The sequence below is a fragment of the Sylvia atricapilla genome, chromosome Z (genome assembly GCF_009819655.1).
Source record: "Sylvia atricapilla isolate bSylAtr1 chromosome Z, bSylAtr1.pri, whole genome shotgun sequence".
Lineage (NCBI taxonomy): Eukaryota > Metazoa > Chordata > Aves > Passeriformes > Sylviidae > Sylvia > Sylvia atricapilla.
Window position 1 is genome coordinate 42,171,498 of NC_089174.1, and position 20,359 is coordinate 42,191,856.

The following is a 20,359-nucleotide window of genomic DNA, read 5'->3' on the forward strand; positions in this document are numbered from 1 at the left end:
GTAAGCACTGGAGAACAAAACCAAAATCTGTTTACTACCTAACCCAAGGCCCAGTATTCAGTGTGCAAAGTAAACCAGTAGAGGATCTTGCCAAGAACTGCCACTAAAATATTGTTGTTTGTCACCCTAATAAAATTCTTGTCTGCTGACCCAGAAGCTCTCCAGTCACATTGCTAGGAACAAGGAGTCGATGTAAACTCTGTGACATGACCTGGGTGATTTTGAAGAGGAAAGCACTTCTCACTGAAGGACTCTTTAGGTGAAATAGAAAACTTTGTGTCTTGTATTCATTTGGCAAAAGGGAGGAAATGTCCTCTGTGGGGAGGTTATGAAAGACCAGTTTTTAGTGTCTGTGTGCCTCCACTGATAACGATTCTGTCCCAGGCAGGAGCCCGTAGGTCCAAAGCTCACACCTCCTCTGCTGATCCTGCACTGGTAGTGACTGCTACAGACTCAAGCAGTGATTAAGCCAGGAGACGGACGTGTGGGATCTGATGGTTTCATTCTAATCTCTTGCTTTTGCTTGCTTGTGGCCTTAGGTGAGTTGCTTGAACTCTGTACTGCTAATGCTTTTTATGGTACCTTTTCGTAACATATTTCAGGCTCTTTGGGTTAAAAGATTACTTTAAAAGATCTATACTGTTATTTGTATAAATTGTCATTGTTCAGGTGGCATTTCCCCTCTGTCCTAGAGCTCCAGTAGATGTCAATAAGTTTTTACTGCTTGGAAATTTTGAAGATGGGAATGTCAGATTTGTTCCTTTGGGTTTTGCAAGTTTAGCATGACTTTAAATCACAGAATGGACATTACCTTTGGTTCTTTATGCACTGCCTGCTTCTGCTGGGGGATTTTATGTCCAGTTAGATCTCTAGCAGCGGGACAAAAATTGCTTGCACTTGTCCACAGCTGCTCTTTGTCATCTAGCCTAATGTTAGCATAATCAGGATCAGTACTATTTTTTCCTTCTAGTTACAGCTAGTATGCTGGAAGAAGGGAAATCCTGGTGTTTGGCAGAGAGGTGGCCAAGGCACTATGCCTTGCTTTGGGAGATGGGGATTTAGTCTGGAGTCTAGACTTAATTGCACCTCTGTTAGACTAATGCCCATCCGGGTCACTACTCCTCTGGTGATTTGTCTTGTGTAGATCAGAAGGTCAGTTGATAAGTCAGGCTCTTCTGTTTTACTTTTGTATGCACAGTCCTTAGAGGGATCTGCTCTCCACTGATGGTGTACTGATCACTGGGGGACTCTAGGTCTGGGATTTGCATAATTCACATGGCTCATGATATTGTTTCCTTCACAAAATGCAGCTTGACAGTACCTAAAAGAAATTAAATGTCAATACATTTATCAGTATTCATAAAGAGAACTATATTTCTGCAGAAATCCAATGTTTGTTTTAGTTGTTTCTTTTCTCGGAAAATTAGTCTTATTTGACTTGATACTTGTATATAGACAAGATCTATTGAAGTTAAGCAGATGTACAAATTTTTTTCTGGGGCAGGGAACAGAAGTTCTAGATCATGTCTGCTTTTGAGAAAGGAAGGTGCTGGCTCTTATAGCTCATGAGGGCGTCATATGTAGCTGTTAGATCTCCATAACCACTTGATCTGTGGAGAGTTGCCAGTGGTGGTAGTTTCTGTTATAAGGAAAATCTGGCTGAGAGGACAGGGCCTTATTTCATGGAGGCCACTGAGCCTTCCATCAACTCGTGAAAGCTTTTTAACTCTGCTCATGGGGACTTAGTTTAAATTGTCTATAGTGTCTTGCCAGAGCCCTGAAACCTTCCAGTCTCACAAGGTTTGGTAAGTTCACTTTGTTCCCTCTTGAAATAGTGGTTTAATTTTTTTTTCTCTAGGGGAAAGGTTTTTTTGCCTCCCCAAAGAAAGCAAACATCTGCATTGTTTGCAGAAAGCTGCTTTTGAAGGCTGTTCTGTGTTTACTTAGTACAGACACCAAGGCATGGGGGTGGGGAACTGATTTTCTGCCACTTGAGCTTTTTGCTCTCTAAATTTATGGCTGTAAAAATGTATTCATGTAAGAGAGAGGGATTACATCTGGAGACACTTGGTATACCAGCTAATGTACTTTTCAACAGCCATTCTACTTTGAAATAGCAGGTAGCACCCTTCCTGAAAAAAAGGCTGATCAAAGGATGTGCTTGATTGTCATAATTTTCAGATGTTGCCCTGTAGCCTAACTTTCTCGTGAGTAATTTTCTGAATTACGGAAAATGAAATGTAATTGCAGCTGTGTAGGTCAGGAGGCTGTTCAGGATGTTTGCAGCAGGGTGAAATGTCATGTGCAGGGAGTCTTCTGCAAAGGCAGGCCATGGGATGAGCGTGTGAAATCTGCGTTTAACTGTGCAGGTGGGTGTTGTACTGTGGTACTTTATATCACAGGAAAACTAATGCTGTGGGGATGAATTCCTGCAGCTTTTCTTACTCTAGACAGAAAACAGTATTTCTGCTACAGGGAGTTCTGGGTGAGTGTCAGGAAGAATCGCTGATACCTGCTGTTGGCTCAAAATTTTACGCAGGTGAGACATAAAAGCCATCATTGGAAACTAACAGAGTTTTGGCGCTGCAGTACTAAATGGCATGTTGCATTTCCTGGCTGTGTTGAACTTACCAGATTGGTCTGAAGTGGAGATAAAGTGGAACTTCTGCTCTAACCAAGCTGTGAGTGTTGCGTTGATCAGTTCTCTGCATCACTGGCTTACAGTTTCTGCCTGTTGTGAGCTGAAAGAACACCTGAAAGGATGCTTAATTCATTTTCCTCTGTTACTAGTGTCCTGGGGTGACTGTGATGCCTGTATCCCCAGTCGTCTGTTCTGTGTGTGCTGTATGTTGTGTTCTGTACCTTTAAGGCTGGTTCTGAGAGCAAAGCAGGGAAAGAAGTGAGCAGTTTGTTTTGAAAACAGTGTTCACTCCTCTGCATTCTTCTTTTTCTCTTCCTCGGGACTGTGTGTTCATTGGATACACGGACAGTGACCAGGGAGAGGGTTTTTTTTCCTTTTAGTTAGTGTAGCCAGCTGAGGCAAAGAAGCTTCCTGGACTGTTTTTTTTTTTCCTTTTTCTTGGGATTGTTTAAATCTGCTCTGGACTGAAAACCCAGAGAAGGATTGGGATCTGGCACCTGCGGCCCACCGGCGCCTGGACCTCAGCATTTTCCAACACTGAAGGGACTGGGACTGATAAGGGACTGAGAGAGCTGAGCTAACTCCTGGCAAGGACTTCCTCACTTTTGCCATCTCTCTTTGAAGCAGCAAGAGGTTTTATTGTTTCATATTTTTTCATTTCTCATGCTTGTGGGCATTTTGTTTGTCAAGTAAATAGTTTTTCCCACTTTTCTCCGAGGACCTTCTTTCCCATTGGGAAAGGAGGGAGAGGGCATTTAGGTTTGCTCTCCAGAGGAACCCCATTTGGAGGTTTCCTCCCAAATTTGCCCTAAACCAGGACAGCTAGTTTGCGGAGTGCTTTCTGATGGATCAGTAATTCAAGTGAACCTTGTTAACTTGTATCAGCAGTGAACCAAGTATGTCAGCCTCTGTGGATGAAAATCAGAGGTGACTGCTAACAAACCTGTTCCCTGGTCTGTAATAGATACTGCCTGGGGCATACAGTGTCATTGCAGCTGTCACCCAGCATGGCTGGAAGAACTGGATACACTTCAGGCTCAGGTGTTGTGCTCTTGGTGATTAGTCCACTATTAGGCTCCATGCCCTACTTTTATGCAGAGACTTAGCTGGTATGCCTACATCTGGGCAGTCCTTAAATGTCATTTCAAACTTTTGTTCAGGCAGAACAGGCCAGATCATTTGCTTTGTTCTGGGTAAAGTTTAACTTAACTCCAGAGAGCTGAAGTTCAAGTAGGTAGCACAGCTTCTTCCACAGAGTCTTCCTGGCTGTGAAAGCTTCTACTGATCAGCTGAGATGAGTTAAATGATAAAATAAGTGCCCTTAGCTCACTACAGTTTGCTAATGTAATATGAATGTTACAACCTCTGTAAATCAGTGTTTCTGTGTTCTGCATCCTGTGGACTGACTGTGATTGCAAGGAATCAGTATCTGAATTTACACCGATGTGCATTAAACCAGCTGCCCTTTGATTTGCTCATTCCACAGACTGGCTGAACTTCTGTTTTTGCCTCTGTGCAGGTTATTAAGGTGCAGGAGTAGGGTCTAATTCCATTGATGAGAACACCAAAAGTCCCTTTGACTCTCCATGGGATACATTTTGTACTCTTCCTGTGGCACTTCATTCTTACTGGTTTTGGTGTCTAGCTTTAACTTCTGGAAAGCATTGGAATAAGCTTTTTGCAGACTTGTAACACTATTGGTGGCTTGAGCATGAAGTGTGGAGTGAGTACTCTGAACACCCTTCTGAAGATAAAAAAAAAAGTGTTGCATAACTACTAGTGACTGTAGAAGGCTGTGTAGTCCCTTCCAGTCCTCTCCTTCTGTATGTCAAACTTGTGCAGTGGCTGCAGGATTAGATGCAGGCAGCAAAGATTGTTTTCTGTCATGGCTGACAGCACAAAAAGAAATGAAATGGAAGTCTGTGACCCACAGACGAGTACCAGTACCCTTGTGGAAAAATGCTTGAAAAGAGCAATTCTCTTAGTGTTCTTAGAAAGATTTTTGTGCCACATAATTGGTCAGTTAGTGCCTGTGTGCTATGTGAGAAGTTTCTCTTTAGAGTGAGTAAAAATGTTGCCAAATCCCCCAAATATTATGCAGGAGCATGAATGGAGGTAGTACAAAGGAGAGGTAACAATATTCCCTACTTAGTTCTGTTGCTAGGTTGATTGCAGCTTTAGATATGTAATACTGAAATTGAGAGGAGGTGCTTCAAAGACCCCCCGCCTTTCCAAGACTGTGCTTTGGATGCAGTCATCAGCCAGGATTTGTTCTCTGAGATTCCCCACAAAGGGCAGGCTTTTTCCCTTCTGTGGATATGCCAGTAGCCTGCCAAGTGCCTTTCTCGAAGTATGTCTGGGAATTCATGGTCTACCAGCCAGCTGTGCATGCATCTGCAATGTTAGTGCCAGGGTGTTCAGCCAGCAGGACACCCTGAGCAGAGAAGGATGGCTGTCCTATCTGATGAGTTGAGCATATCTCTGTGAAGGAGCATCCATGGAGGTCCTGTCAAGTAGTTAGAGCAGCACCTGGCAGAAGTCAACGAGCCCTTGCTGACTGTACACTGTACTGCTGGCGTGCTGTTATGAGGTTCAGTTTGTAAGGTTTTGTAGGCATCTGTTACTGCTCTTTGGTTCTCTGTACTGGCATTAAAAACTGCTGTTGTCCTGTTGTGATTCTACAGTGCAATCATCTACAAAACTCAGTGTAACAGGCTTATTTTTGTTAGTCATGTTGGAGATTTTCTTTTAACACAGACCTAGATTATTAAGAGACTAGTTTTTAATCTGCAAGTCATTGTAATAATGAAATTTACTTTTGGATGAGATTTTAAGATGGTAATTGTTCATCATCTCAAAGCTCACATCCAGAATTTTTTATCTAGTCTTACTCCAGTGTAGGACTGGTCAGAGCATTTCTGGAGTAAGTTTTTGTTCCCACCACATTTATGGATTTTTGTTAATCTTTTCAATGCAGTTTGCAATTAGACACGTAACTTGAAATCTTAGGGCTAGGGTACTGTTATGTGGGACACCAAAATGAAAAGTGTGTGTGTTCCTAATTTAACAAGTGTTGGAAAGAGTGATTCTCTTGGGGTATGTTTGAATCAATTGCTAGTTGTCATCATGCTGGTTTCTGTCAACAGAGTGTATTCAGGTACATAAATCAGAATTAATTTAATGTGAATAACTTAAGTTCCCGTGCAGGCACTTTCTCAGGATTCAACTGCACTTAATTTGAAGTGGCCTGAAAACTCAGAAGTAAATGGATGTATGCTGAATTACTTCTGGAAAAAAGGTTTAATGGCATTTAACTAATATATAGAAAGTTCACCTTAGAGCTTAAAGACTGAGCCATGATGGAAGGGTATGTGTCCCAAACCTATAGCATGCCAAATTGCCACCAAAGAGATTAATTTTTAAAAATAATTATAATTATTTTTTTTTTGTCCTCTATGCTCTCATACTGTAGCAAGACAGACATTTAACATATCTAATTCACAGCAGTGTTGGAGACCAGGTGGTTCAAGACCTGAACACTGACTACACAACAATTTTCCTTTTACTTCATCTAAATGGTAACAATGCTAGAATCCTTCTTAGTCACTTACCTTCCAGAACGGGCATTGCTCTCTTGCCTGTTAAATGCACAGCACTTTCTCCTTGAAGTGGTGTTGCCTGGACTTCAAAACAAAGGCTTTCCTAATTTGGCAGCCAGGTTTTCACCATTATAAAAGTAGATATGGAAAGAAGCTTTAAGGAAAAGGTTTGAATTATATGGTTCATTCTTACTCAGAGGGATCTTTCAATGATTTTTCGAACCTCTTAGTTATTCTCAATCTAGGCTGTCCTTCTCTTGGAATTTCTGGAGCAGAAAATAAGAGAATTGTATTGCAAACCTCTTCTTGTGCATTGGAGCTCTGAGATAAGAAACAGTTGAGTCTAAATCTGAGCTTACTGAGACCCATGAAACTTGGCTGGAGTGCATGGGGTAAGAAAGAAGGCAGTGGGGTGCTCCATGGTCACAGAGTGCAGCCTCTTGTCTTTCCCTATCTTGTTGCCTTTTCTGTTTTGAATGACAGAACTTTTCCCTTACAACCTTCTTCCTGTTTTTCTTTTCTTTCACTAGTTAATGCCTGGCCACAACATCTCTACTGTGTACTGCTGCTGCTACACAAAGGAAGCTTCTGGCTTTGCTGAAAGAAGATGGCTTTCTGGACACAGCTGGGATTGCTGCTATGGAAGAACTTTACCTATAGAAGAAGACAGACTGTAAGTATTAGCCCAAAAGTGTTTTGAGATATTAGGTTACAGTCTTGTAGCTTACAAGACTACACAGCTTTTCAAGAAAACCAGGGAAATCTCCTGTATCTCACTTAATGTTCCTCCTCTAGTTGATCCCTGGCTGAGCAGCAGGTCTGGCTTTGAAAGGACCCTATTCAAACTGGAGAGAGTGGTGGGTGGACAGAAACCAGAGGGCTTGAAGGTGCTCAAGAATTCTGTCCTGAATTCTAGTGTGAGACACTGTTTGGAGTATGAAACACTGGTGTTAGATCAGGCAGACTGGGTGCATGACTGCTGCAGTTGTGTTCAGCAACAAAGATGTGAAATGTGAAATAAAATGAAAACCCGTGCTAAGACCTGCTCCATTGTGTGGATGAGGCATTGCCAGGCTGCAGGGATATGCCCATGAGTCTGAAACCTTTTGAATGCCGCAGGCTGCAACAATGGCAACAAAATAATGCCATTTCCTAATGGAAGAAGTGGCAGAGGCAATAGCAGACATTTCCAGTCACTTTAATTATTGAGAGAATCCCAAACCTGCTATGTAACTTTACAACAGAAGGTACAGATTAAATGGCTGGCATGAGGATAGCATGTTCTTGTATCGGCATGAGGATAAACCCAGGCAGCTGATGTTCTTCTGCCAAGGTGTATTCTGAGTGGCTAGAATGCTGTCTTTGCCATCTGTTAACAGTGTGGAAATTTACCTGTAAATAGTAGACTATACGTAAGAAGAGTTTCTCCTTGTGATAAAAAGGGTACAGGAGTGTGGATCCAGTATGGTGTTCTTAAAATTCTTTTGCCTTTTAGATTTTGACTTCATAGGATGCTATACCTCTTGCAAATGGCTAAAAGTCTGAGAAAGCATGGTATTGAACCTCTAGGGTTTTAGGGAATACCTGTGTTGGACAAGGGCATGATCTGTGCAACAGTCTTGTTCAGAGGATTTGGCCTGTTAGATCTGACCTTGAGGAGGAATCAGTAGGGAATGTGAAAGAACACGAGTTACAGAAGTGGTGAATGGAAAGTGGTCTTTGATAACCTTTCTGAACCCTGCAAATGTCACGATGCTTGCCGGCTGGTTGGATTGGTTGTTTTAGAAACTCATTGTCACTCAAGGGACAAAAGGCTATCATATTCACTGCTGGTAATAGTCACAGTCAGTGAAGTCTTCACTCAGGTGCCTGAGGCTTGTTTTTATAGGACTTGGATCCAGTGAATTCAGAGCCGGAATTAGTCCATTCTTTAATAAAACTGACAAAAGGGGCTCATGGCCTCTTTGTCTTTTCTTGTATATAAACAGAGCTGCCAATGATGACAGAGTTTTTGTTTGTGTTTTTGCCTTTCATGGATCTTGATCTCCCAGGGAAGAACTGCCCGCCAGAGAGGTCATGGACCGTGTCAACTGCAGGGAGCGAGGCTGTCTGCTCACTGGATGTAGGTCACATCCTGGCCTTGTGAACAGCCTCATAGTTTAGAAAAATGTTACAAATGAAGTTGGAGAAGTAGTCTTAAAACTAGCTGCAGCTCCTTAAGGTTGGCTCTTCTCAGCTATTGCCCATGTAACCTTAGGCCCTAAGAGCTAAAAACACTCTTCCTATCTTGCTACTAGAGGTCTAACTTTTGACTGTTACCAGACTGCCTTTAAAAAGTAGGGGAATTCTAGAATGCTGTGGGATTTTCTGGAGTGATGTTTAAACCAGAAAGCTATTTCAGAGAAGCTGAGTTTTACACTTATAATGATGGCTTGGTATTTTTTTGGCAGAATCTTCCAAAAAGAATAGAATCATAGTGTCATTAAGTTTGGAAAAGACTTCCAAGATCATAAAATCCAGCCTTTGTCCAAACACCACCATGCCAACTAAACTGTAGCACTAAGTGCCATGTCCAGTCATTTTTTGAACACTTCCAGGGACAGCAGTTGCACCACCTCCCTGCACAGCCTGTCCCAATGCCTGACCACCCTTGCAGTGAAAAAATTGTTCCTGATGTCTAACCTGACCCATGACACAGCTAGAGGCCATGTCCTCTAGTCCTGTTACTAGTCCCTTGGGAGAATAATCTCCGTCTTGCTGTAACCTCATTTCAGGTAGTTTTAAAGAGTGTTTCTCCAGGCTGAACAACCCCAGTATTGCATCAGGTGTGAACAGGTCTGAGTTTAGCATGTGTGTCATGTCAAGGTAGCTGTAGGCTTACTGAGTAGCAGAGGTGCATTCATATCCTTTAGTGCTGCCAGAGAAATGCAGTAGGGTAACCATTCTGTATCTGCGTAGCAATTTCTTGGTACCTTCTGGCAGCTGCTGTGCTGGTTTCTCATCAAGTATCCCAGAGGGCATGAAACTGCTCATAATCTCTGTTCCACACTGATTATTAGTCAGTTCATAATGAAGGCCTGAGACATGGCTTGTTTTTGTGGGGCTCCTCAGTTATGCAGTGTTTTTTTCATTAGTGGTTCTCATTTGGGATTTACCTGAAAATGTCAGGAGGAGAAGTCCACTTAACAGGAAATGGCAGGGAAGGAGCAGAACATCTCTCACCTTGCTGTTATCAAAGCTGCATAGTTCATTTCTTTGCTTTCCTGTTAGGAGACTGTTGTCCATGAGCTGGGTTGTGCTGATGAAGGCTCTCTCCCATTTGTGCTTACTGAAGGTGTAGCCTAGAAATAGTTTGATCCTTACCCTTGTGAAAAATGTGGGCTAGCCTTGGCTTCCCGCTGAACCCCCTCGCTGGCTGCTGTGAGTTTGGGCTGCATTGCGAAAGCTGGGTTCAAAGCTCACCCTGATGTGTGCAGTTCAAGTGTTACTTTATACTGGATAACTTCCAACAGTGCTGGAGTGGGGGGAAGGAGCTCACATGGGAAGAGAGGAAAGAAAATCATGTTCAGGGGTCACTGTGTAAAAACCATTTCTCTCCCTGCTTTCTTGCAAGTGAGGAGACACTTCAAACTTGCATGGAAAGACTGGTCAGCTTTTGGTAGCTCCCTACATTGAAACTGGACCATAAAGGTGGGAAGGGGAGTTGACAGTGGAATGGGGTGATAGTCTGCTTAGTTCTTGCTCAACAGATTTCCTGTTGACACAATGTAGAGCTCAGTGTTTAATGGCATCCTGAATCAGGCAACTGGTATAAATCTGGCATGCTTTAGGGATTAACCTTGGTAAAATGAGGACAAATTTGTTCTTAGCTGAATTCACCTGTTGTGTGCAAATGGGATGTTCCTTCTTCAACTCCAGATGGAGCAGGGATAGATGAGGAATTGGGTGATTGAAGATTCATTTCATTGTTTATCAGGCTGGTTGTTGCAGCACAGAAGTGGCAGAGGAGACTTGATTTTTAAATATCTACTTAAAATGAGTCTCAGTGAGACAATGTTCCCTTTTAGTATCTTTGTGTCTGGAAACGCCGCAGTGGATGAAAAGTGCTGTCAATGCAGGGTCAGGAAGCAGTAGGGGAGAGAACCTGCTGACCTTTAGAAGAAAAGGAAGGTAACTCAGGTTTTGTTGAGCAGCACAGGAGACTTGCTGAGGAGTCTCTACTGACACGCTCCTGGTACTCTGATCTTTTCCCTATGCAATCCTCTGATGCAGCAGTTGCCAGCTGTCTCTCACAGTGTATCATTTTGGTGCCTGCTATGATGCCTGCCTTCAGCTGTAAAGGTGCAACTTTGCAGTCCAAGCTGCATCCCTCCTTTCTCTATGCCCCCTGAACCTCTTTATGTGCCAGGTCGGGTGTGTTGTGTGTGCAGTGCACATGTGGTTAGCTCTGTGACTGTGTCACCAGGCATGCAGAAGAGCAGCTGTGTGTGCAGGTGGCTGGTTCCCGCTTCAGCAACAGGGTGCTTGGGCACTGCTTTCCACCCTGATGTGGTGTGGCTGGGGCTGGCATTTCTCTGACCAAGCCAGGGCTTAAGCTCAAGGGCAGCATTTTCTTATTGGTTCTCTAACAGTTGAAGGGCTGTGAGAGGCTCTCTGTCCACACTGGTCACCCCAGGAAGCCTCCACAAACCCAGCTGACACCAATCTTCCCTGAATAGTGTGGAAGCAGTTGCTTGGCATTCATTCTGCTTACCTATATCCAGGATGGTAGAGGGCTGTGACATGTGCTAGAGCATGAGCATTGATGCTGGAAGATGGAATGGACTTGTCCTGGTTTCACAGAATGGACTTGTCCTGGTTTCATAGCCACTTTTCTGTCAAGTGGAGGAGAAAAGTCCTGCTACGTCATCCTGGTGGCTGCTATAAGAGTATCCTGAAAACAGGAGTAGACAAGTTGTCACTGTCCTAGGTCTAAACATCTTTGATCTCTGGGAGTCAGAGCACTGTTTAGTGCAAATGGAAGCAGGCTGTCAATGCTAATGTCTTGAGTGTGTGCTGCCTCTACACTGTTTATTGTAATAAGAGACCAAAGATGCATCTTCCCGGCACCTCTGTTGGTGTGGTCTCAGTGGAGTTTCTTACCCAGTAGTTGTACAGTGTGTGCATGACAGTAACAAATGACAGAATATTCTGAGTTGGAAGGCACTCGCAAGGATCGTCAAGCCCAGCTCCAAAGTGAATGGCCTATTGGCAACCTTGGTGTTACTAGCGCCGTGCTCTAACCAGCCAAGCTAATCTCAGGATTCAGTGGGTAGCAGTGTTCCAAAACTGTCTTTAAGAGATTGACACTGTTACCAGGAGTGCCTGGGAGACAGATGCTCAAATTTTATGTGTTTTAGATAGGAATGCTATTTGATGTCAGCTATGAAAGGTATCTGTGAAAAGCCATCCTACATAATTTCCTCTGCTGGATCAAGTGGCCTTTGTTTTAATGCTCTGTTTTTGCCTCCTCTCTGTTCTTAGGGAAGCATGGGGGAAAGGGATATTTGGAAGTCACCTATCATTTGTGAAATCTTACACTGCATGAGGGTTTTGTAATTTCTATGACTTCTGAAGTACCAGAAAAAAAGCTTATTTTGAGGTACAGTAGTTACCTAGAAGTCTCTCACCTCAAGTTTGCATGGAGTGCCTTGTGCTGAGTATTAAGAGTCAAATTTTAGCTGTTAATGATGGAACATGCAAAAACATGTTTGTGGGTGGAGATTCTGCCTCCCACTGGGTTGCAGATTTCTGGATTTTAAGGAGAATGATGTAGACCTCTTAGAAAAGACAGAGTTTTTCAGGAAAGAAACAGAAAAGATTTTTCTTCATTTGACCAAGCAAACACTGTTCTCCTACTAGAAACAGATGAGAAACACACAAAGTAGCAGCATAAAAAGCCTTCAGGTTTTCCTTGTCTCATAGCTTACTGAAAATACATGTTTGAGCAGTCTTTCTGGAGTGGGAAAATAGAGGTGTGGCTAGTGAAGCTCAAGTTTGGGAGACTTTAGCTTTTCTCTCAGATGCTCTAGGGTGGAGAGTTGCTTTGTCCACATGCTCCTGTGGGATGTGACACACCTCAGTGCATTTTCCTGCACTTCAATTCTCTGTATAAGAAATGTTGTATATTTAATAGCAGATGTTTTCTTCTTGTTGCCTCATCCCTCTAAATAACAGAGTTCTTTATTTGCTGGATACTCACTGCCTTTCTGTAGATGACCTGCACCAGTGGGTGCTGCCTACTTTCAGGAAAAAACATAAATCATAACAAAACAGAAACTAGATATGAGCCTAATCTTAGTAACTCTGCTTTCTAGATACCAGTATATTTCTGCAGTTGGCATAGCCTGCATCAGCACAGTTTTTGTTATGTTAAAGTAGAAGCTTAATGGTCGACTGTGTGAGTGGGGTGTAAGTATCCCACTACCTCAAAATATGGGATAAAAAATTCAGCTCTTTGCTAGAAAGATTCATTGGGACATTTCTTTCAGTCAGGGGACAGAACACTATAAACAGAAACCAAAAGTAGCTCTTAGACATATCCATTTTAGTTAAATAACTGGCACATATCAATGAGAAAAAATTGTAATTCTTTGCAGATTATCCTCTGAAGTTGGAGGAACAAACTTCTTGATCCTGGAATGTGTAGGCACAGCAAAGTGAGGCAGTGCTTGCAAAACTGTTCTGGCTTACAAGTGGATTGTCCTAGAACTTCTGTTCTGACCTTTGTTTTGAATATGATGTCTTAATACTTTGCCTTTATTGTTTCCAGTTCCAGCTGCTGATCGAAGTTGCCTGGCCTCTGTTTATCTTCTTCATCCTGATCTCTGTAAGACTTTCATATCCGCCCTATGAGCAGCATGAATGTAAGTATCAAATGCAGCAGCTGCACCCAGAATGCTTGTTGTTTTGTGGTTAGAACATAATAATGCAGCTGGAAGATGCAGAGAGCAGTGGCTCCCTACTTCAGTCAGAAATCTGCAGGATGGCTTCCTAACTCCTTTGCTTCCAACTCAGGATCTGCAGTTAACTGATGATGTTGCTCCAGGACTATATGTTGCTGCTCTTTTTCTTGCTATTTCTCATTTTGCATTTGTATTACCTGAGAATTTGCTGTACAACTCTGACATATCTGTAAAACCTGATCAGAACCTCGATTTTATTTTTCTTTTTTGATCTGTGTGTGACTTAGCATAAAAGAATGCAGTGTTCTGATCTCTTAAGAAAGCAATCTCTCGTTTCCAGGTAGTAGAGTGCATTAATGTATCATGTTAAAGAGCACGAGGAATTCCATTCATTCAAATGATTATAGTGTCAGCTCTGCATTTAGTAGATTCAGCAGTCATACACTGCTGTAAAAAAAAAAACAACCCATCTGTTTTTCTCTTTGCACCCTAAATGGGCACATTTCTGCTTTTCTTTCAAAGGAAGATTGTTCTTCATAAATGACTTATCGGTAGGCCTCTTTAGTTACCATTTGATTTAAGAAGCATGACTTGTTTATTAGCAACATGATGTTGTTTTACTGTGTTTGGTGACAGCTTGATATTGCATTTAACTGATTGTGGAAGAGCTCTCTGTTTATTTTTCCTTAACCTGATTATGGCAAGGTAAGGTTTAAGGGTCAGCAAAACAAGTTTAAGGGCCCTCTTTCTTAAATGAGGAAAGAACTCCCTTTTACAGCACTTTTACACCTATCTTTGCAGTGGCTAGGGCATTCTGTGCTGTTTTCTGGGTGTTCAAGCTGGTATCTTTAAAAGCTGAGGTGTTGGTCTTTGCAGTTTCCCATTACACTTTGGACTCTGCTGATCTCATGTACTGCCTAACTTGCTTTTTTCAGCACTCAACAGTGTAGTTGAAGCTTCTCTAAATTAAATCTCATACTTTACATAGAATTTGAACTGCCTCTTCAGACTGAATGAATGTTATGGTGACATTAGGAGAGATACCTGTAATATGGACACGAAGCTGAAGAGAAGCAATAAGCACTCTCCTCAGCTTTTATAAATAACTAGCAACCTCAGTGGTAATTAATTTCAGATATGGCAGGGCTGTATATAAACTCAAACCTATCAAGAGCTGTGATTTCATGCAACTACTTGGTTTGATCTTGCTAGTCAGTAGCCTTCTTGTAAAACATTTTCTCTGGCACCATGGTGTCATAAGTATAGTTTTGAGATTTTCACCTGCCATCCTTTTCCCTTCCCATTTATGTTGACTGTTACTGCTTTGTCTGCCATCTTACATCATCTTCAGCAGAGAGCACAAGGTATCTGGTAACTTTTAATTCACTTTTGTGGCTAATTCCTCTTCATTTTTTTAAGAGCTTCTGTGAATAGGTTTCTAAACTGTGTTGTCTGGATTGGTTTCACTGAGTGTTCACTTACGCTGACAGATGTGGATATGTTTTGATGTGAAGCAAGTTTTGCTGAACTGTGAGCAGAGATATAAAAAATGAAGGCTTTTGGGTTGGTGGAGGATTCCTTGGCAACCCTGTGGATGCCTTAAGGGAAGCAGGATTGTTATCTGTAGTGCCAGTGTTGTATGCTGTTATGAAATCACTTGTAGGTAATGCCTGGTGATAGCAGTAATAGAGCCCTGTGCAAGTGCTTTGTAGCCTTCACATAGCCTCAGCATCTTGATGGCAGTAATTTTCAACAACAAACAAGTAAAATTTTCTGTTTGAGAAGAACCAAGAATCGGGCTGTTGTCAGGGCTTCTTGTTTCTGACGGCTTGGCTTAGTTGTGAGGAAGTTTTCTCTTAAAACATGAAGGAACAATTAACTTTGAAGGGATAGTTATGTGGCTTTCACCAGACCAGTCAGGGAAGACATATGACATTGCTGTTGGGCCAAAGTGCTGTCTTGTGTTATGCAGCACTTTTCTGTTCCTGCGACCCTTCAAGGTACTCAAAATGCAGCTTTTTGGCAGTGGGAGGGAAAGAATCTGACAAGAAGTAACTAATATCTTCTGAAAAGCTAAATCTTTGCAGCCATGTATTTGAAAGTTATGTGCTGTTGCACTGTTGTCTGTGTTTCTCATCTGATTTAAAACCAACAGATTACTGCTTTACTCTTTGAGAAACTAGTGTTACGTGCATCACTGTGTAAAAAAATTACCATAAACTCTTGTGTGCTGTTCCTCTTTCTACATTGCTCTGAATGTTTTCTTGGAGTTCCCTAACAGTGTAAAATGAAAGGTGTGGAAGACAGAGAAGGTGGTTCTCTGGGAAATTTTACGAAGAATCTGAAAGTCTTAGCGTTTTTCTTCTTTCTGCCTCCTCACCCTCTCTCCAAGCCCCTCAGCCAAGAAGAACAAAAAATCAAAATGAAACAAAAGTCAGACAAGTCATGTAAAAAGATCTTCAATTTTAAACAGAGAAGTAGGAGAGAGTTCCTTGGGTGCTGGAAACGATAAACCTTCATTTCTTTAACCTTTCTCCTGCACAGAGTCCTTGGCTTTCTCCTGGGAGGGCTGATAAGATTCCCATCTTCCTCCAGCCACCTACATTAATCAGCCTTGCTGTAATTTAACAGCTTTGACTCTACTTCTTTTTTGGGCTTTGGTACTTCCATTGAGGTTGTGGAGGTAGGGAGCCAGCCTCCTGAGTGATTGCAGACATGCTGGGAGGATGAGGTGGGCACCAGAGCAGGGAGGGGTGGGCTTCTGATCCTCAAGTTGAGCTTTGAGATACTGGGGAAAGGGCATAACATTCCTCTGGGAATGTTCCCTTCCCTAGTATGGGGGTGAGGAAGCAAGGTCTTTGCAAAAAGCAGCCTGACAGATGCAGGATTATGCAAGGGAAGCCTTTCTTCCCCAGTCACTGGGAGGTATGGGATTTGCAAGTGTACAAGTGGCATACTGGTGGGGATCTGCCTTTAGTAGTTTGTTACTGCTTTGTTCTTTAACAGGATGTAAACTGTGGCCTATGACTTCATTAGTTCTTTAGTAGAAAGGTTTAGACTTAAGCAAAAAGATCTGGAACAGCAGTGTAGAGAGTCTAATACAAGCTCAGTCCTTCTTAGTGTTGGCTGTTCTGCTTTCATAGCACTTTGAGGCAATAACTGGTGCAGGGTTAGCACTGCTCTTCAAATAGAATGCTGTGCAGTAGAGGCTTTTATCATGTATTTGTCTCCTAACTCCTGTGTTTCTGTTCTAGGTCACTTTCCAAATAAAGCTATGCCTTCAGCAGGAACCTTGCCATGGATACAAGGGATCATCTGCAATGCCAACAACCCATGTTTCCGCTACCCAACTCCTGGGGAGTCCCCAGGTATTGTTGGAAACTTCAATGCCTCCATGTGAGTCTGTCTATTTTTGCCTCCTCTCTGTTCTTAGGGAAGCATGGGGGAAAGGGATATTTGGAAGTCACCTATCATTTGTGAAATCTTACACTGCATGAGGGTTTTGTAATTTCTATGACTTCTGAAGTACCAGATTCTTCAGTTACCAAGTTCATAGAGACTAGCAGACAGCTGGTAGGTATCCAGAATTCCCATGTCCAAGCACCTGAAGCTCTTGATGAATGAAAAGCTTTGCTTGGGTAAGGATTGAGTCCATTCTCTTACCTGGGCTCAGAATTTGATCCATAAAAAGTAAGGCTTTTTAAAATGCTCCTTTTCCCAGAGCATTGTTTTCCCTGGTTAATGAACCTCTGAACAGTGTACAGTGAGAGGCAGTTGAACAGGTTTAGGGAATAATCCTGATGATGATTACTTATTACTAGCTCATGTGATGCAGGAAGCATGGTTTATGGCCAGCTTTCCTATACCTTGCCTTACTTGTTACATTCATGGTGTCAGGAAAGATAGGCTTAATGCAGAGTATAATGTGTCTGCAAACTGGAGAAGCATTTGAAAGGAGCGAGGATATTCTTAAATTGTTGTGCTTCTAAGGAGCAGTAGTTTGTAGGCAGAAGGAAGCCTTCTCCATACCGGTCCTAAAAATGCTTTCAAATATACGATATTCCCAGTGTAACTTTGACCCTGCATTAGTAGACATCTTTTGTTAGGCTCCTTGGATTGTCACAGGGTAGTCATTGAAGGAAGAGTTTTTTGTACTAGAGTGACATAACTAAAGGGGATAAAAGTTTGGAATTGGTATGGAAAACTGAATGTGTCTGGTGGCTCACAGAGCTGATGATTACTTAGCTGTTTTTCTGTTTTCCTGCAGTGTTTCCCGCCTGTTCTCGGATGCCAGGAGATTACTCTTGTACAGCCAACAGGACAGGAGTATAAAGGATGTCCAGAAGGTCCTGGGAAAACTACGTGAATTGGGAAATTCCTCTGGCTTAGGTAACAGCCTGATAGGAAGAGTCAATATCTGGTATTTCTGGCCTGGTTAATTCTGTGTGCACATAAATTTCAGGAATGTGTGCAATTATAACATACAGCTTATCAAATTTTCCTTTTCCAATCCTTTCCTGTGTCAGAGCTTTGTGTGCTCTTTAATTTATTTGGTGGAAGAAAAGAGGTGTGGTGTGTAATGCCAAGAACAGCAGCTGGTTTTGGGTGTGAAATTATAATCCTGGGTGTGCTGAAGTCAGTCAAAGTGCATGTTTTCTCAAAGAAGCCAAAGTAGTGTGTCTTTTTGGAAAGCACGAGTTATTCTGATATTTTGTGAAGCAGTGAACACAGTGTAGCTACAGTTTAGTGTTCTACCCCCTGAGCTCCAGAGGGAAGTGTGCTGGAAGAACACGGATAGGGAAAAGCTAATGTTGGCCTCCAATTTACAAACTCAAAGCTGGTTATTATCTGACAATGAAACATCCATTTCCCTTCTTGTGTTTGGTGTTTGTTATTGTTGTTGTTCCTATATGACTGTTTGGTGTAGTATACTCTGATATTGTCTGACAGGATTTCAAATGACAGGGTGCAAAAGAAAATTGTCTGGGGGGCTTTCACATCCCTATTTCCTATGAAAAATTGTAATCCTCCCATTTTTAGCTTGTGTGAGAGGATGGTGTGCCTTCCCATCCTCTGCAGATGAATGACTGACTAGTGTGAGATCACATGAAGAGCTTGCAGCAGAGCCTGGATGTGAAAGAGCTCTGTCCAGTCTCAGGAAATGTGGCAGATCTCTTGCTGTTGCTGGGTCTCTTTGACATGGCACCTTGTAGGAGTTTTTTGGCTTATTCTTCCCTGAAAGATTATCTATCTTGGCTGCTGTGTTAGTGTGGTATGTGTCTAGTGGAAGCAATGGGGAGTAATGGTTTAGAAAGACATACAGAAGGGAAATAGAAAAGAGAGCACAGCCATTGGGGGTCTTTACCTACAGCCTTTATGCAGCATGTAGAGCAGCACAAATGGTATTCTAGTGTTTTGTGAAAATTGTCCTTGGTTTCACAGAAATAGTTCTTCTTAGCTCTCATCATTTGAGGATGGCTCAGATAGGCTGCAGAAAGAAAAAATATTTGAGCTAGTATGATGTGAATAGTGTCACATGTGTACTGAGCATATTTAAAGCAGAGATGGTGTTTTTATATTCTTTTCAGTGTTGCTCAGTACATTGCAGGTCACCTTGGAATAATCTGTACTGTTAGTGACAGGTTGGAAGGTATGTGCTGAATGTATGTACAGGCATGGACTGTGCAAAGTACTTGTCTTGGATATTTAACCACCCCCTCCCCTTCAGGGTTGTGTAGAAGTCTGATGTGATCAGATCTGCGTGTGGTACTGTGGTCTACTGACTCTGATCATTAGTTGATATTTGTGTGTAAAGGACACTCCTCCTTGCTGAGGAGCTCAGTATCCGTAGCACCAGGCCTCCTCTCTTTCTACTCAGAGTACCTGGTGAGTGGCATTCTCATGCTTTTAACTATATCTGCTGCAGCTTCAGAGGGGAGAGGATGCAGAGTGATCCCTTTGTGCAGAGATGGACACATAATGAACACAGCCAAAATGAGTTAAGATGACTATTTCCCAAGGAGAAGTTTAATATTGTTTTTATGAATATATTCAATTGTTTTGTTTAATTTGCTGGGAACAATGACAGATACTGTTACTGGTTTTACACTTCTATTGCTCTTTAGTATTACTACTTTCACACTTTTATTGGTGAGTTAACTCTTACAAAGAGGGCAGATAGTGGTGTGGTGTTTTCTATTGAGACGTGCAGTGAACATCAGACATGGACATTTACAAGAACACTATCAAAGCCATAAATTAAAGATCTTGCTGCTGGGAAGGTCTGAGGGGGAGGATTGATTCCAAGAAGCGGTTTGCATATGGGCTACTATACAAGCTGGAAGTCAGAAGGCTCGTGCTTCTCTCTACTGTAAAGACTGCAAAAACAAACCTCAGACCCAGTCATCACAGATTATATTTCAGATGTCTAATCAAAAAATCAAACCTCTGTGTCATTAGAATGACAGAAATGTTGGAAAGGTTTTGAAGGACAAGGCCTGTTTGTCTTTCTCATGCTGATTTACAAACCCATCCAGCTTGGTGGACCCTTCTGCCACTCCTTGGCTGTGTGATTCATTGTCTGACCGCATGCATTAAACAGCATCCTCTAATCTTAGAAGCACTCATGTATTTATACTTAGATTCCTGTGCAAGGAAGGTCGACTCTCAGTTGCTGTTGACGGTGAGGTGTGAGAGATGCAAATCCTCTTCACTCTGGGGCATTTCCTCCAGTGACTCTGGGAACATAAGGAGACAGTAGGAGTGGATGTCAGATGTAAGTGCCTGAAAAGCACTGTCTTTATACATGTGTTTCCCCCAGTAGCAGGAGGGCTAATTATCAATAAGCTAATGACTGAAAATGTTGTAGTGTCATGTATATTTTAACTCTAGCCTGGAAGTGAATCCATGTGAATTGGTGGTGCAGACAGGTGCCACTCTGCAGCTTCCCCAGTGGGCTGGACTCTGTGCTCCTTGATGTGACATGGACTCTTGTTTGAGTGTCTGCAGCTCCCTTCTCCTGTCACACGCTCTTCCTACTACTTCCTGATGATTTTGAAACAGGCTTCCAGTAGTTGATCTCTCATTGCTAGCATATAAATTGGAGCTAATGCTAGTCATGCAGAGCATTCATGTCTATATCTGGCTTCTGATGCCTGAATCTCTTCAGAAAGCAT

The 20,359-nt window shown here is 42.3% G+C and overlaps 1 protein-coding gene across 3 annotated transcripts in view; it reads left to right on the forward strand.

Moving 5' to 3' along the window:
* ABCA1 (ATP binding cassette subfamily A member 1) overlaps nt 1–20,359 on the forward strand; it is a 92,937-nt gene that overhangs the window by 8,982 nt on the left and 63,596 nt on the right. For all 3 annotated transcript variants that reach the window (XM_066338738.1, XM_066338737.1, XM_066338739.1), the window contains 4 exons: nt 6,771–6,913; nt 13,052–13,145; nt 16,439–16,580; nt 17,452–17,573. In XM_066338738.1, the coding sequence (XP_066194835.1) occupies nt 6,848–6,913; nt 13,052–13,145; nt 16,439–16,580; nt 17,452–17,573 (424 nt within the window). In that variant the 5' untranslated portion in view covers nt 6,771–6,847. The remainder of the gene's footprint in view (nt 1–6,770; nt 6,914–13,051; nt 13,146–16,438; nt 16,581–17,451; nt 17,574–20,359) is intronic.